This window comes from Muntiacus reevesi, chromosome 9 (assembly GCF_963930625.1).
Source record: "Muntiacus reevesi chromosome 9, mMunRee1.1, whole genome shotgun sequence".
Taxonomy (NCBI): Eukaryota; Metazoa; Chordata; class Mammalia; order Artiodactyla; family Cervidae; genus Muntiacus; species Muntiacus reevesi.
The window spans coordinates 74783647-74797240 of NC_089257.1; the positions used below are offsets into that span (position 1 = coordinate 74783647).

The 13594-nt window shown below is 42.6% G+C and overlaps 1 protein-coding gene across 1 annotated transcript in view; it reads right to left on the bottom strand.

Moving 5' to 3' along the window:
- GUCY1A2 (guanylate cyclase 1 soluble subunit alpha 2) overlaps nucleotides 1-8159 on the bottom strand; it is a 404812-nt gene extending 396653 nt beyond the window's left edge. The window contains exon 1 of the mRNA XM_065945273.1: nucleotides 7860-8159. Within this exon, the coding sequence (XP_065801345.1) occupies nucleotides 7860-8159 (300 nt within the window). The remainder of the gene's footprint in view (nucleotides 1-7859) is intronic.
- Between the last annotated feature and the right edge of the window lie 5435 nt (nucleotides 8160-13594).

The window sequence follows — 13594 nt, forward strand, 5'->3', positions numbered from 1 at the left end:
TTGACAGAGTGCCTGAAGAACTATGGACACAGGTTCACTGCATTGTACAGAAAGCAGTGACCAAAACCATCCCCAAGAAAGAAATGAAACAAGGCAAAATGCTTATCTAAGGAAGCCTTACAAATAGCTTAGAACAGAAGAGAAGCAAAAGGCAAAGGAGAAAGGGAAAGATATACCCAATTGAATGCAGAGTTCCAAAGAACAGCAAGGAGAGATAAGAAAGCCTTCTTAAGTGAACAATGCAAAGAAATAGAGGAATACAATAGAATGGGAAAAACTAGAGATCTCTTCAAGAAAATTAGCAATTCTAAAGGAACATATCATGCAAAGAAGGACACTCTAAAGGACAGGAACAGCAAGGATCTAACACAAGCAGAAGAGATTAAGATGAGTGGCAAGAATACACAGAACAGTACAAAAAAGGTCTTAATGACTAGATAATCACAATGGTTTGGTCACTTATCTGACATCCTGGAATGTGAGGCCAAGTAGGCCTTAGGAAGCATTACTAAAAACAAAGCTAGTGGAGGTGATGGAATTCCAGCTGAGCTATTTATAAAACTATTTATAAATCTAAAATATGATGCTGTTAAAGTGCCCTGGTGGCTCAGATGGTAAAGCATCTGCCCACAATGCGATCCCTGGGTTGGGATGATCCTCTGGAGAAGGAAATGGCACCCCACTCCAGTCCTCTTGCCTGGAAAATCCCATGGATGGAGGAGCATGGTAGGCTACAGTCCATGGGGTCGCAAAGAATCAGACATGATTGAGCGACTTCACTTCACTTCACTTCAAAGTGCTACACTCATATGCCAGCAAATCTGGAAAACTCAGCAATTGCCAGAGTACTGGAAAAAGTCAGTTTTCATTCCAATCCCAAAGAAGGACAATGCCAAAGAATGTTCAAACTACCACACAATTGCACTCATTTCACATGCTAGCAAGGTAATGCTCAAAATCCTTGAACGGTATGTGAACAAAGAACTTCCAGATGTACAAGCTGGATTTAGAAAAGGCAGAGAACCAGAGACCTAATTGCCAACATCCATTGGATCATAGAAAAAGGAAAATACCTCGTGCAAAATGCTGGGCTGGATGAAGCACAAGCAGAATCAAGATTGCCAGGAGGAATATCTACAACCTCACAAATGCAGATGACACCACCTAATGGCAGAAAGTGAAGAGGAACTAAAGAGCCTCTTGATGAATGTGAAAAAGAAGGACAGGAAAGCCTGACAAGCTGCACTCCACGGGGGTTGTAAAGAGTTGGACACAGCTCAGCAACTGAACAACAATAGCAACCCCTCTCACACGCCTCAGAGTACTTCAAGGTAGATAAACTATATAGTAAAAATGATTATATAATTACGTTACCTCTTCTCACAAACTAATAATCATGATGTCATTTCCCATAGTCAAAATTTATCTTTAAAATGAAGGTCCAACAACTGAGCTGGCAGAATAAAGTGCCTTACACAAAACATAAAAGTTATTACTTGGGTCACTGTTGTATCTCACAGCCTAAGCCTTTGAACATACATACAAATTATTTTGAATGCAGTGGATGGGGAACTCTTGAAATTCTCAGGCAAGTGAAATAAACAATTTTTCTTTCAGCTAATGATTTTTCCTAAGTTAAAAATAATTTGCATTGAAATACCTATATTCTACCAAATACATATGTTGTAGTATTTTTATGGAATTTATAGTAATAGTAGTCATACTGCCACATAACATTCAACAGTTTGACAGAAAGTTTTGAATCTGTAATGATTACACATTTTATGTACTCACATGAGTCACAGCCAGGGAGCCAAAAATGGGCTCCACTTTTAATTTTTTAATGGATAGACTGGGCAATGCCAATAAAATTTACACCTTATCAATTCTTTTAAGTTCATGTCATCAGTTGACCTATGAACTCTTTTAATAAGGTTGTTATTGTTGTTTAGTCACTAAGTCATGTCTGACTTTGGGACCCCAGGCTGCCAGGCTCCTCTGAGAAATCATGGGATTTCTCAGACAAGAATACTGGAGTGGTTTGCCATTTCTTTACTACTGAGCCACCAGGGAAGCCCTTTTTAATAAGGTTATTAATAAGTAAGGTCTTCCCAGGCGGCACTAGTAGTGAAGAATCTGCCTGCCAACGCAGGAGACAAAAGAGATGCGGGTTCAATCCCTATGTCTGGAAGATCCCCTGGAGGAGAACATGGCAACCCAATCCAGTATTCTTGCCTGGAGAATCCCATGGGGAGAGGAGCCTTTACAGGCTATAGTCATAGCACTCATACACTCATAAGTAAGTTACTGAGAAAAAACAAAAAATTATAGATCATTTGGAGGCATTTAAATTTGACTGAAGTTAATGAATCACAGCTTGTAACTATCATTTATCAAGTTCAAGAAATTTTACAAGAAATATTCCTCCTCTTTCACAACACAGCTATAAGGTAGTCATGATTCCTACTTCACAAAATAGAAAACTAAGGTTCTGAGAAGGTAGGAGTTGGCTCTCCCAGGGTCTTAGATATAGTAAAGGGCTCAGAATGGAGTTATTCAGACTGTCTGTCAAAAAACATATGCTTGTACCTTCAACTCTGCCATGTTATTTCTGATGACTAGGGATGAAGTAGAGAAAAGTAATAGAAATAGAAAATAGAATATTGAAATATTTCTATAGAAACAGAAAAGGCCATTAAATTCTGATTTCAGATTGTAGTATCTAATTTATACAAAAGTGAAAACATTAAACTGCTAGAATACATTTTGTTTAATTTTTAATTTTAATGAATCTATTGCTCAAAAGTTTACAACCCATATTAACTTCAAAATCTTACAATTCCAATTAAAACGTATAAATGTGTCAAATATCTTACTTCACAAATATATTTTATATACTTTTCATGATTTACATGTTAGTTACACTTACAATTTCTAAGGTTTTATTTAAGGCCTTATACATCACAGAGTTCATTTTATTTAGTGAGACGCTAAATATGTATTTTTTATGCTCTTTCAATTTTTCATTGGCATATATCAATAAAATTTCCTTTCCAAAACCAATTTTGCTTTTTTGCTACTTAAAGTCAAGCTTCCCTTCCTTTTTCTTTCCTCGCTGTTCTTTACTTCTTGGACTAATCCTTATGTAAGTAGCTTTCCTCCCCTTACATGCCATCCATGCAATTCTGTTACTTTTCTTCCTGTCATTCTGCTATCTATGGCTTCAGAAGTCTTCAAAGCCACCTGTAATGTGCCTGGAGGGCTACAGTCCTTGGGGTCACAAACAGTTGGACAAGACTGAGCAACTGAGCATGCAAACAAATGTTTTAACAGCTAGTAGTGCTCAGACAAGCGACCTAAGAAAGTCTTGCCCCCAGGTGATTTCTGAGAGTATCTTCACTGATAGGCTGACATTAGCAAACCCAAAACTGAGGTCAAAGTGATAGGGGTCTAAGCAATCATCACTCATAAAAATAAAATGAAAATAAAATGAGATCCCAAATTTACCCTTGATGCAAAAAGTTCCAGCTATTTCTTCGTATGTATTCCCAAGTAAATTATTGCAAAATAAATAACATAATAAGTGGTTTATACCAGATCTTTAGGATTATTTTTCTTTTTATGGCTGCACCCCAGAGATCTGCTGTGAACAAAACAAACCAAAGTGGAGGATAAAATTTTCCCTAAATATCTCCGCAGCAACTGGAGTTCTTATATTTTCCCTCAATACAGTTTACTTTGAATAAAAGCTATAATTAAAGTTTCATGAGGTTGAAGAATGGGAAAGTTTTATTTGGCAATTCTATCACCAACACTTTGCACAATACTTGCCACATAGCAGACCCTCAAATATTTTTTTAACAACTAATTGGAAAAAATAGTACTTTGATGCCCCTACTTGAGAAAATAATCTACTTTCCTCAGTTTTAAAACTCATATGTCCTTGCTTTTTATTTCATATACCACTGTGAGAGTTTATTGAAAACTTATTTAACTTACATGCTTATTTAACTTAAAACTTATTTAACCTATACCCAAAATGCTGGGCTAGATGAAGCTCGGGCTAGATGAAGCTCAAGCTGGAATCAAGACTGCCAAGAGAAATACCAATAACCTCAGATATGCAGATGACACCACCCTAATGGCAGAAAGTGAAGAGGAACTAAAGGGCCTCTTGATGAAGGTGAAAGAAGAGAGTGAAAAAGCTGGCTTAAAACTTAACATTCAAAAAACAAAGATCATGGCATCCAGGCCCATCACTTCATGGCTAATAGATGGGCAAAGAATGGAAACAGTGACAGACTTTATTGTCTTGGGCTCCAAAATGACTACAGATGGAGACTGCTTACTCCTTGTAAGAAAAGCTATGAAAAATGTAGACAGCATATTAAAAAAGTAGAGACATCACTTTGCCAACAAAGGTCCATATAGTCAAAGCTATGGTTGGAGTCATGTATGGATGTGAAAGTTGGACCATAAAGAGGGCTGAACCCAAAGAATTGATGTTTTCTAACTGGTGTTGGAGAAAACTCTCAAGAGTCCATTGAACTGCAAGGAGATCAAACCAGTCAATCCTAAAGGAAATCAACCCTGAATATTCATTGGAAGGACTGATGCTGAAGCTGAAGCTCCAATACTTTGGCCACCTGATAGGAAGAGCCAACTCATTGGTAAAGATCTGGATGCTGGGAAAGACTGAAGGCAGGAGGAGAAGGGGACAACAGAGGATGAAATTGTTGGATGGCATCTCTGATTCAATGGACATGAGTGTGACAAGCTCTGGAAGATAATGAAGGACAGGGAAGCCTGGTGTGCTGCAGTCCATGAGGTTACAAAGTGTCAGACATGACTGAGTGACTGACTGAGTGACTGAACAACACTGAAAGCGTGATGATACCTGTCTTCATAGAATGCCAGAACAGGGAGAGGCTTTAAATGTAACAATTCACAGAAAAGAATGATCCTAGATAGTAAAAGTGATATACACAGTGATATACATGTATTTAGTTATCCAAGGCACAGTGAATGAGAACCAGGTCTTCTGAATTCTGGATTTTTTTTCAATTTCATCAGTTCAATTTACTTTTATTATTAAAATGTTATGAAGTATTATAACTTGTATAGCTAACACCAATGCAGCTATTAGTATCTCTTAAAATATCGAAAACCTGAGTTTGAATATTCCATTGACCAAATTACTAGCTGAATTACTTGGCAATATCATAGTATTTATTAAATGTATTTTCATTTCCCTACTTGCAAATTATTCTGCATAAAAAAGAAAGAAATCTCCAGTGATCAAGACAACATTCCACAATGAGACCACTATGAAGACAAGAGCTTCCATAGCAATGCAAGAAGGTTTGCAAAACTCAAAACAATTAGAAATTTCCATCTAAGAATGCTCTGATAATGGTTATTCTCAGAGTTTTTTGGGTTTGGGTTATTTTGCTTATTCATTCATTTTTAAGTTGTTCAGCTCTAATGAAAGGACACTGGATAGGACATAAGTGTTTCCAGAGGAGTTTAGAATGCTGACAACGTAGGAGAACAAATTTACAGTAATTTTTTGAAGTAGTGTTCTAGTTTGCCAAACAAAAGAAAATGGGGGTAGAGAACACAGAATAGTCACTGCTTTGAAATATACTGTTTTGTGTTACCAAGTCCACTGTTGATATGGTGAGTCAATGAGAACTGGTTTATACATGTCTTAGGAAGTTGGAATTGTTACACTATATTCACCTATATGTTTTCAGCATTACAGGTGAAAAAGCTTTTTCAAAATAGAAAAGAATTACAGAATGGAAAGTACATACAGCTGTTGCTTATTTCTGATTATCACAATTATTTTCAAATTTCTTATCTAAACATCTGATTACATGTTTTTTTAATCTGGCAAAGAGCCAAAGTCATTCAAATTTTATGTTTATAAGAGGTAAAAGTCAGAAACTGTTTCTTCCCTCTTATTTTGGCAATAAATAGTAGCATTCAGTTTATTTTATCTTTTTCTAACATAAGTCACTGAGAGTAGTCTTATGTTAAACTGGCATTACCAAAGTAGTCTTATGTTAAACTGGCCACAACTTTTGAAAAATTTGTAAATTGATTTTCAGGGGAAAAAAAAAAACCTCCCAGAATTATAAAAACAATTACCACAAAAATCTAATACTTATCTTTAGTAAAATTATCATATTAGATATGAATCTGTTACAATGAAGAATTAGTATATTGCACAAATGTTGCTTTGGACACTGACACAAAACTACATATGCACAGGATTACTGGACTCCTTTTATAAAGGCTTAAGTTCAACAATTTGCAACATCAAACAGTTCCTAAAAGTGTGCTTCCTGGGAAATACCTGCATTAACAATAGCAAACAGTAGCTAACCTATTTTGAGTTTTGTGCCTAGGTTCTCAATGGAAGAAGTGGCAAAAAGGTATTTGAAGGGAAAATGCACAAAAAAGGAAGACGACTGAAACAGCAGTCTCATTGCTACAGGAAAAGGCCATACTCCATCAAGGCAACAGCCCCAGGCTATTTGCAGGACTGCCTGGTACAAGCCCCCAGTCTCTCTGGATCCGATTCTTTCTCAAGGCCCTCCTACCATCAACTGCAAGAGCACTTTCAAGAGGGAGATTGAAGAGTAGGCAAACAAGATCACTGTTCAGATTCACTTTGAAAACTTGAAAGAAGTAAAAGTCTCAGAAATGGGTAGTTAAAAGTGCTTTCCGAAGTTGAAATCCTTGTAACCAATCAAGGTGCAAATAAAAAGCAGCTTTGGTTTAACAGTGAATCTCTTTAGGATTCTGTCTGCAATGGAGTTCCTTCAAAACAGAGCTCACACAGTCTGAGAAAGACTGAAACAGAACTCTGGCATTGCTGCAAAGATTAAAAGTCAAGAGAAGCTGAAATGCTTGACCAGGAAGCAGGCGGAGTGCTCTGGAAAGATGCCAAGAATCATAGGGAGTCTGGAGTACACCTGGAACTGATGACCCAGCCATCCCGAATGAGCACAAGTTAGAGCTAGGCAGGTATTTGTTCATTCAACAGATAGTTACTCAGGGCCTAATATAAGGAAACTGAAAAACTGAGGGAGACTGCACTAAAGAATCCAGGGGACAGAGAGTAAAGGATGAGGTAGGGGTGCGAGAAACAGAAGAGAGAGTTTAGAAAACCAAATACCCGGGTTACCCACAGAAGAAGATAGAGCCAATAAATGACCAGTGACCAAGAAAAAACACATTAGGTGGTGAGAAAACAAGAGATGAGAGGGCTCTTCATCAAAAGGCAACTCAAAAAATTATCTGACAACCGGTCCCTAAAGACTGAGAAAAGGAATGCAACATATGAAGGCAGTTAGCTTGCAGAATTCAAAGATGTCAGAGAGGGTCATGCTAAGAGCAAGAGAGTGGCGGGGGGAGGCGGGGCGCGAGGGGGGTAAGACGGGAAGAGTTTCCTGCGAGTAGGGGTTCCTGTGGGATGCTGGAGAAGAGAGGAGACACAGCGCCTGGGAAAGTTTGGGGGAAAGAAAACAGGTGGGTGAGAAGGAGCCGTCGAGCCGTCAGGGTGACGGCGACGAAGGAGGTTGCAAATGCTGGAGGTGGGCAGACAGACCTTTGAATCAGGATCCCCCCCGGAGGAGTGAAGGCTCACTCCATGCCCGTATCCCAGTGCCCCCTTCCAGCAGGGCCCGAAGTCCAGGTCTCTTCCGGGGGTCATCGGGAACTAGGCCGGGCTAGGCCCCGCCACCCCCCGGCGGCGGGGCTCTTAGCAGGCGGCGGGACCAGCCTGGCGCCCACCTGCCCGGTCCGCGTCCTTCCTCCCGAGGCTCGGCCCTGCCCCCGTCTCTACTCACCGAGGGCGCCGTCAGACGGCTGATGCTCTCGCCCAGCGAGTCCAGGTTGACCCGCCTGCGGCGCTGCGCTCGCCTGGCCCCGGCCGTGGCGGCGCTGACTGCGGCGGCGGCTGCTGCGCCGGCCGCCGGGGCTCGGGCGGAGACGTGCGCCGCGCTGGGCTCGAGCGGCCCGGGCGCGCTGCGGCCGCCGTTCCAGCAGAGCCTGGACAACGGGCACTCCGCCTCCTCCTCGGGGCTGGTCTCCAGATAGTCGGAGCCCAGGGAGCTGAAGGACTCGGACGAAATCTTCCTCCGAGACATGCTGTCGGCGCTGCGGCGGCCGAGGCGGCGGCGGCGGCGGAGATACGGGCGGCGGCGGCGGTTGCACCGGCGGCGTTAGGGGCGCTGCGGCCGCGGGGCGATGGGGCAGGGCTGCTTGGCCGGGAGGGCGGCCCCGGAGCCGCGGAGCCTCGGGAGCCGACTGCTCATGGCGGGAACTTGCAGCGCCGCGCTGCCCTGGGCTGGCGTTTGCCGGCCGCTGCCGCCTCGGCGCGCGCCTGGACGCGTCTCCGCGGTCGCTCTCCGGCTCGTCGGGAGGCTGCGAGCCCGGGGGCGGCCGGGCGGGGAGGCGGCGGCCGCGCGGCCGCGGAGGCAGAGGCTCGCGCCGCCCGCGCGCCCAGCTCGCCCCTGGTGCCCCCGCTCCGCCCGCCCTTCCCTCCCGCCTCCCCTCGCCTCGCCGCCCGCCTCCTGCCTCCGCGCGCCCCCTCCTCCGCGCCGTCTCTCCGCAGCCGTCACGTGTCGTCTTCGCACCCACTGGAAGTCTCTGCCTCTGTGCTGTCGCCACGTTTCGGGAGCAACGGGGACACTTCGGCGCCGTCCTCTGAGCGCCACCCCAGCTCCCGCCGTCCCCACCTCCTCGCGGAAGAGGCAGCTGAGGAGCAGACGGGGCCCCCGGGGCCCTAAGACAGGGGGGCACCCGGCTGGGACGGAACACCTGCCTCTGCAGCCGCCTCGGGGAAGCCTGAGGGTGTGGGACTGGGGTCCATCATTTAGAGTCCATCATCGATCTTTCCCTCCGAGTTCATTTGGGAAGTCCTGAGGCCAAGAGGGAAAGGCCGAGGGGTCCCGCCCGCCCATGCCCAAGGAGTCGCTTACAAGGGAAGGGGAGGGCCCACCCACCCTGCTGGAGCAGCAGCTGGTGAGGACGGGTGTTCTCCTCCTCGGCCGAGGCTGCGTGGGCTTGTAGATAGCCCAGAGCCGAGAGGCAGTGAATGAGGACAGCGTCTGCTTGGGCAAGAGCCTTGTTGCCGAGCATCGACCTGGCTGGGCGAGCCCGGCCTCCTGGCCCCCGCCTCTGTGCTGGTGCTGGACAGCTCCGCTGGCCACCTGGACCCGCGGTTGCAGACGCAGTCCCTCCACGGACTCCACCACCTAGGAGCCGGGGAATGACACTACCCTTCATTCTCCTGGCGCTTTGCTCCAAATATGCGATCTGTTCGGGCTCGGCTGCAAATGCTGCTCTGGAAGCCAAGGGGAGTGAGAGAAAGACTTTTCAGAGCCCAAGAACAGCCTCCCAGGTTTGCTGTGGAGCTGCTTCATTCCAAAGCTTGGGCTGCGCTATCGTGTCCCACTCTTTGCGACCCCATGGACTGTGTAGCCTGCCAGGCTCCTCTGTCCATGGGGATTCTCCAGGCAAGAATACTGGAGTGGGTTGCTATGCCCTCCTCCATGGGATCTTACCAACCCAGGGGGCGAACGGAGGTTTCCCTTGTTGCAGGTGGATTCTGTACCGACTGAGCTACCAGGGAAGCCCCATTCCAAAGCCTGCCTCTTGGCAAAAGAACAGTGGCGCTTAGTGCCTCTCCCCATTGTGGTTGCTTTAGCTCCACGAAAGCCTGGGACTTGTTCTAACACTGAGATGGGCAAATAAGGGTCCCTGGCTCTGCTTCCCTCTGCAGCAAAGCACCTGAGCACACTTCCCACCATTCCTCTTCCCTGGAAAGAAAAGTTGACAGGTTCTGGCTTTCGCTCTGTAGAGACACAAAAGCAAAAGCAGTTTTTCTTTCAAAGGTTCTTCCAAGGTAAAGGCAGATAGGTTTCTGGATTGTGTCTATTTTAAAACTAACAGATAAAACAAAAACCCCTTGCTACAACACAACCTCAATTTGTTTTTAATTCTAAATCTTCCCGTTTGTTTATGAGAACCCAAATAAATGTAAATGCTGTCTGAAGATTCCTTTTACATTTGGGGAAAATGCCCTCAAATTGATTCAGAGATATGCCTTAATCAGGTTTTAAATAGATGTTAAAGATATGAACTTGCACATTACCACACACATACTCCCATTCAAATACATACATACATACACACACACACACACACACATATATATATATATATATATATATATATATATATATATACATATCAGTTCAGTTCAGTTCAGTTGCTCAGTTCAGTTCAGTTGCTCAGTCGTGTCTGACTCTTTGTGATCCCATGAGTCGCAGCATGCCAGGCCTCCCCGTCCATCACCAACTCCCAGAATTTACTCAAACTCATATCCATCAAGTTGGTGATGCCATCCAGCCATCTCATCCTCTGTTGCCCCCTTCTCCTCCTGCCCCCAATCCCTCCAAGCATCAGGGTCTTTTCCAATGAGTCAACTCTTCACATCAGGTGACCAAAGTATTGGAGTTTCAGCTTCAGCATCAGTCCTTCCAATGAACACCTAGGACTGATCTCCTTCAGACTGGTTGGATCTCCTTGCAGTCCAAGGGACTCTCAAGAGTCTTCTCCAACACCACAGTTCAAAAGCATCAATTTTTTGGCGCTCAGCTTTCTTCACAGTCCAACTCTCACATCCATACATGACCACTGGAAAAACAATAGCCTTGACTAGATGGACCTTTGTTGGCAAAGTAATGTCTCTGCTTTTTAATATACTATCTAGGTTAGTCATAACTTTCCTTCCAAGGAGTAAGTGTCTTTTAATTTCATGGCTGCAGTCACCATCTGCAGTGATTTTGGAGCCCAAAAAAATAAAGTCTGACACTGTTTCCACTATTTCCCCATCTATTTCCCATGAAGTGATGGGACCAGATGCCATGATCTTAGTTTTCTGAATGTTGAGCTTTAAGCCAACTTTTTCACTCTCCTCCTCCACTTTCATCAAGAGGTTTTTTAGTTCCTCTTCACTTTCTGCCATAAGGGTGCTCAGTAGTGTCCAACTCTTTGCAGTCCCACGGACTGCAGCATGCCAGGCTTCCTTGTCCATCACCAACTCATGGAGCTTACTCAAACTCATGACCATTGAGTCGGTTATGCCATCCCACCATCACATCCTCTGTCATCCTCCTGTATGTGTATGTATATACATATGTATGTATATATATATTCTTTCTCAGTTTGCTAATTGCTAACTGCATAGTTTCTCCTCTTAGCAGAGGAAATCAGGCCTCTTTTTAAAAATGATAATAATAGTTATTATTTATTTGTAACTACTAAGATTTTGATTTTATGGTGTATCTACTGTTGATTTTCCTACTACTTCACTTAATTCTACATACATTTGTTTCCACTGGAAATTAGATACACATTAAATTTTTATCATAAAGTTTATTCATCAGTTCTGCTAAAAACTTTCACTGGCCTTTTTTCCTTATTTTGGGGGAGTAAACTACATTATTACAACATTGGGAAAACTGTTTAATATTCTCATTGTGCAGTATCAATCATAGCATAATGCTAGAATTTTTAGTTCTCTTTTTCAGTAATAATGATATAACTGTCAAGTTCTTTACAGTCATATAATTTTAGATCTTCTATTCTGGATAGTAAACAGCATATGCCTTTTATATTCTTTTAATAACTACTGTAGCTCACACACTCACACAAATGTTCTTTTTTGGTAATGGCAAATGACCTTTACATTGAACTTAAAATCAAAACTTTTACTAATCATTCATACTCTTGTCTCAAAGTCAAATGCCTGAGGTCAAGGCAATAAATATCATTCATCTCCAAAATTTACAGATAGCTCAAGAGTCTTCTTGTTTACACTGAAGGTTTGTTGCCAGAAAGAATTCTGCACCTATGGGACATTTTTGCTTTGTGTGAACCATTTGAATCAGGCTCTTCATGGTATCTAGCCAGAAGAAGTGGATCTTACAGTTTTCTGTATGAATTGATGATCGCAATTTCCCCACTGATTTTTTAACTATAAATAAATGGAGGACTAGATATAAACAGTATATCAATCTATTTTACTTTCAAGGGTTTCCTTCATATTTCTGCTCAGGAGGAGGGTTCAAAACTTCTCCGTATGAACAATGTCGTGTGTTATACTTGAATTAACATCTTTAAAAGGTAGCACAACCTCCTCCATAAAATGAAAATTTAAAGCCTTAGAACTATTAAAAGGAATCCATATATTTTAGGAAAGAGTAGTCCACTGAAAAATGAAAGATTTGTTCTCTGATTTTAGGGGGAAAACTTGCGCAGACTCATTCCCACAAATTCAGTCCTGCTAAATATATTGTGTTTCGATAAATTCCTCAAAGTATAGTATCCTACTGGAAAAAGAAAATGCAGGAATGTACTTGGTTTGTTTGTGAAGTCAGTGAGGGCAGTTGAGGACTCAACTCAGAATGATCAAGCATTGGGAGGGATTCCTTAAGAGAGTAGATTCCTCATCTTAATTAAAATGGTGACTAATTCCCCTTTAAACCTAAAAATAAATTGTTGTGTATGTCTTACCTTCATGTACAACATTGCTGTTTATAAAGTCCTTTCACTTACATTGCCTCATTTGATTTGATTTTCATTCTGTCCAGAAAAGTAAAGAAAAATTACCTCTGTCGAGTTAAAAACAAAAGACAAACAAACAAACAAAAAACTTACCTCAGTCCTCAGTCTCCAAATTCTTTGCAGTTCAGAACTTCAAACTCTTTCCTAATTTCTTTTCATCCACCCAAGTCTTCAGCAAGAAAACCTGCAACATCTAACTACATATGTGTTCTGTGAAACAGAGTTCTTGCTTGATATCAGAAGACTGAGGAAATCACTCCTTGTAGTCAATCTTTACATAAATTTAGCAATTTACAGGAACTGTGCGTGTAATAGTAAAGCTAGTTCTTCAAAGAAATATAGCAGCAGGTGAATTCTTAAGTAGGACAAATTTTTCTGTATCTCTGACTCAAAAAAATTACCACACATATACACACACACATATTCCATATTTGCAGGTTAACCCTATGTACACGTTTCCTAAATGAGATCTGTCTACCTCTCCCACTTTCTCATAATCCTTTTTTATAAGAGGGAAAACATACTTTCTCAGTGAAAGACTGAACAAATAAGAGCAAAGATATCATGCTTCATGTTCATGCATAAGTTTATAACTAAGGACTTCCCTGGTGGCTGTGTTTAAGAATCCACCTGCCAGTTCAGGAGACGCAGAAGACGTGGATTTGATCCCTGGATCAGGACGATCCCCTGGAGGAGAAAATGGCAACCCACTCCAGTATTCTTGCCTGGGAAATCTCATAGACAGAGGAGCTTGGCAGGCTACAGTCCATGGGGTCACAAAGTGTCGGACACAACTGAGCTGCTAAATAACAACAACATTAAGTATCAAAATGAGATCAACTATCTGCTTTGTTCACATGTAAAGGGATACCTGGAAGATAGTGCAAACAATCATTCTATGATTAAATTTTATCATAATACCTTCAAGAAGTACTTCTTGCTCAAAATA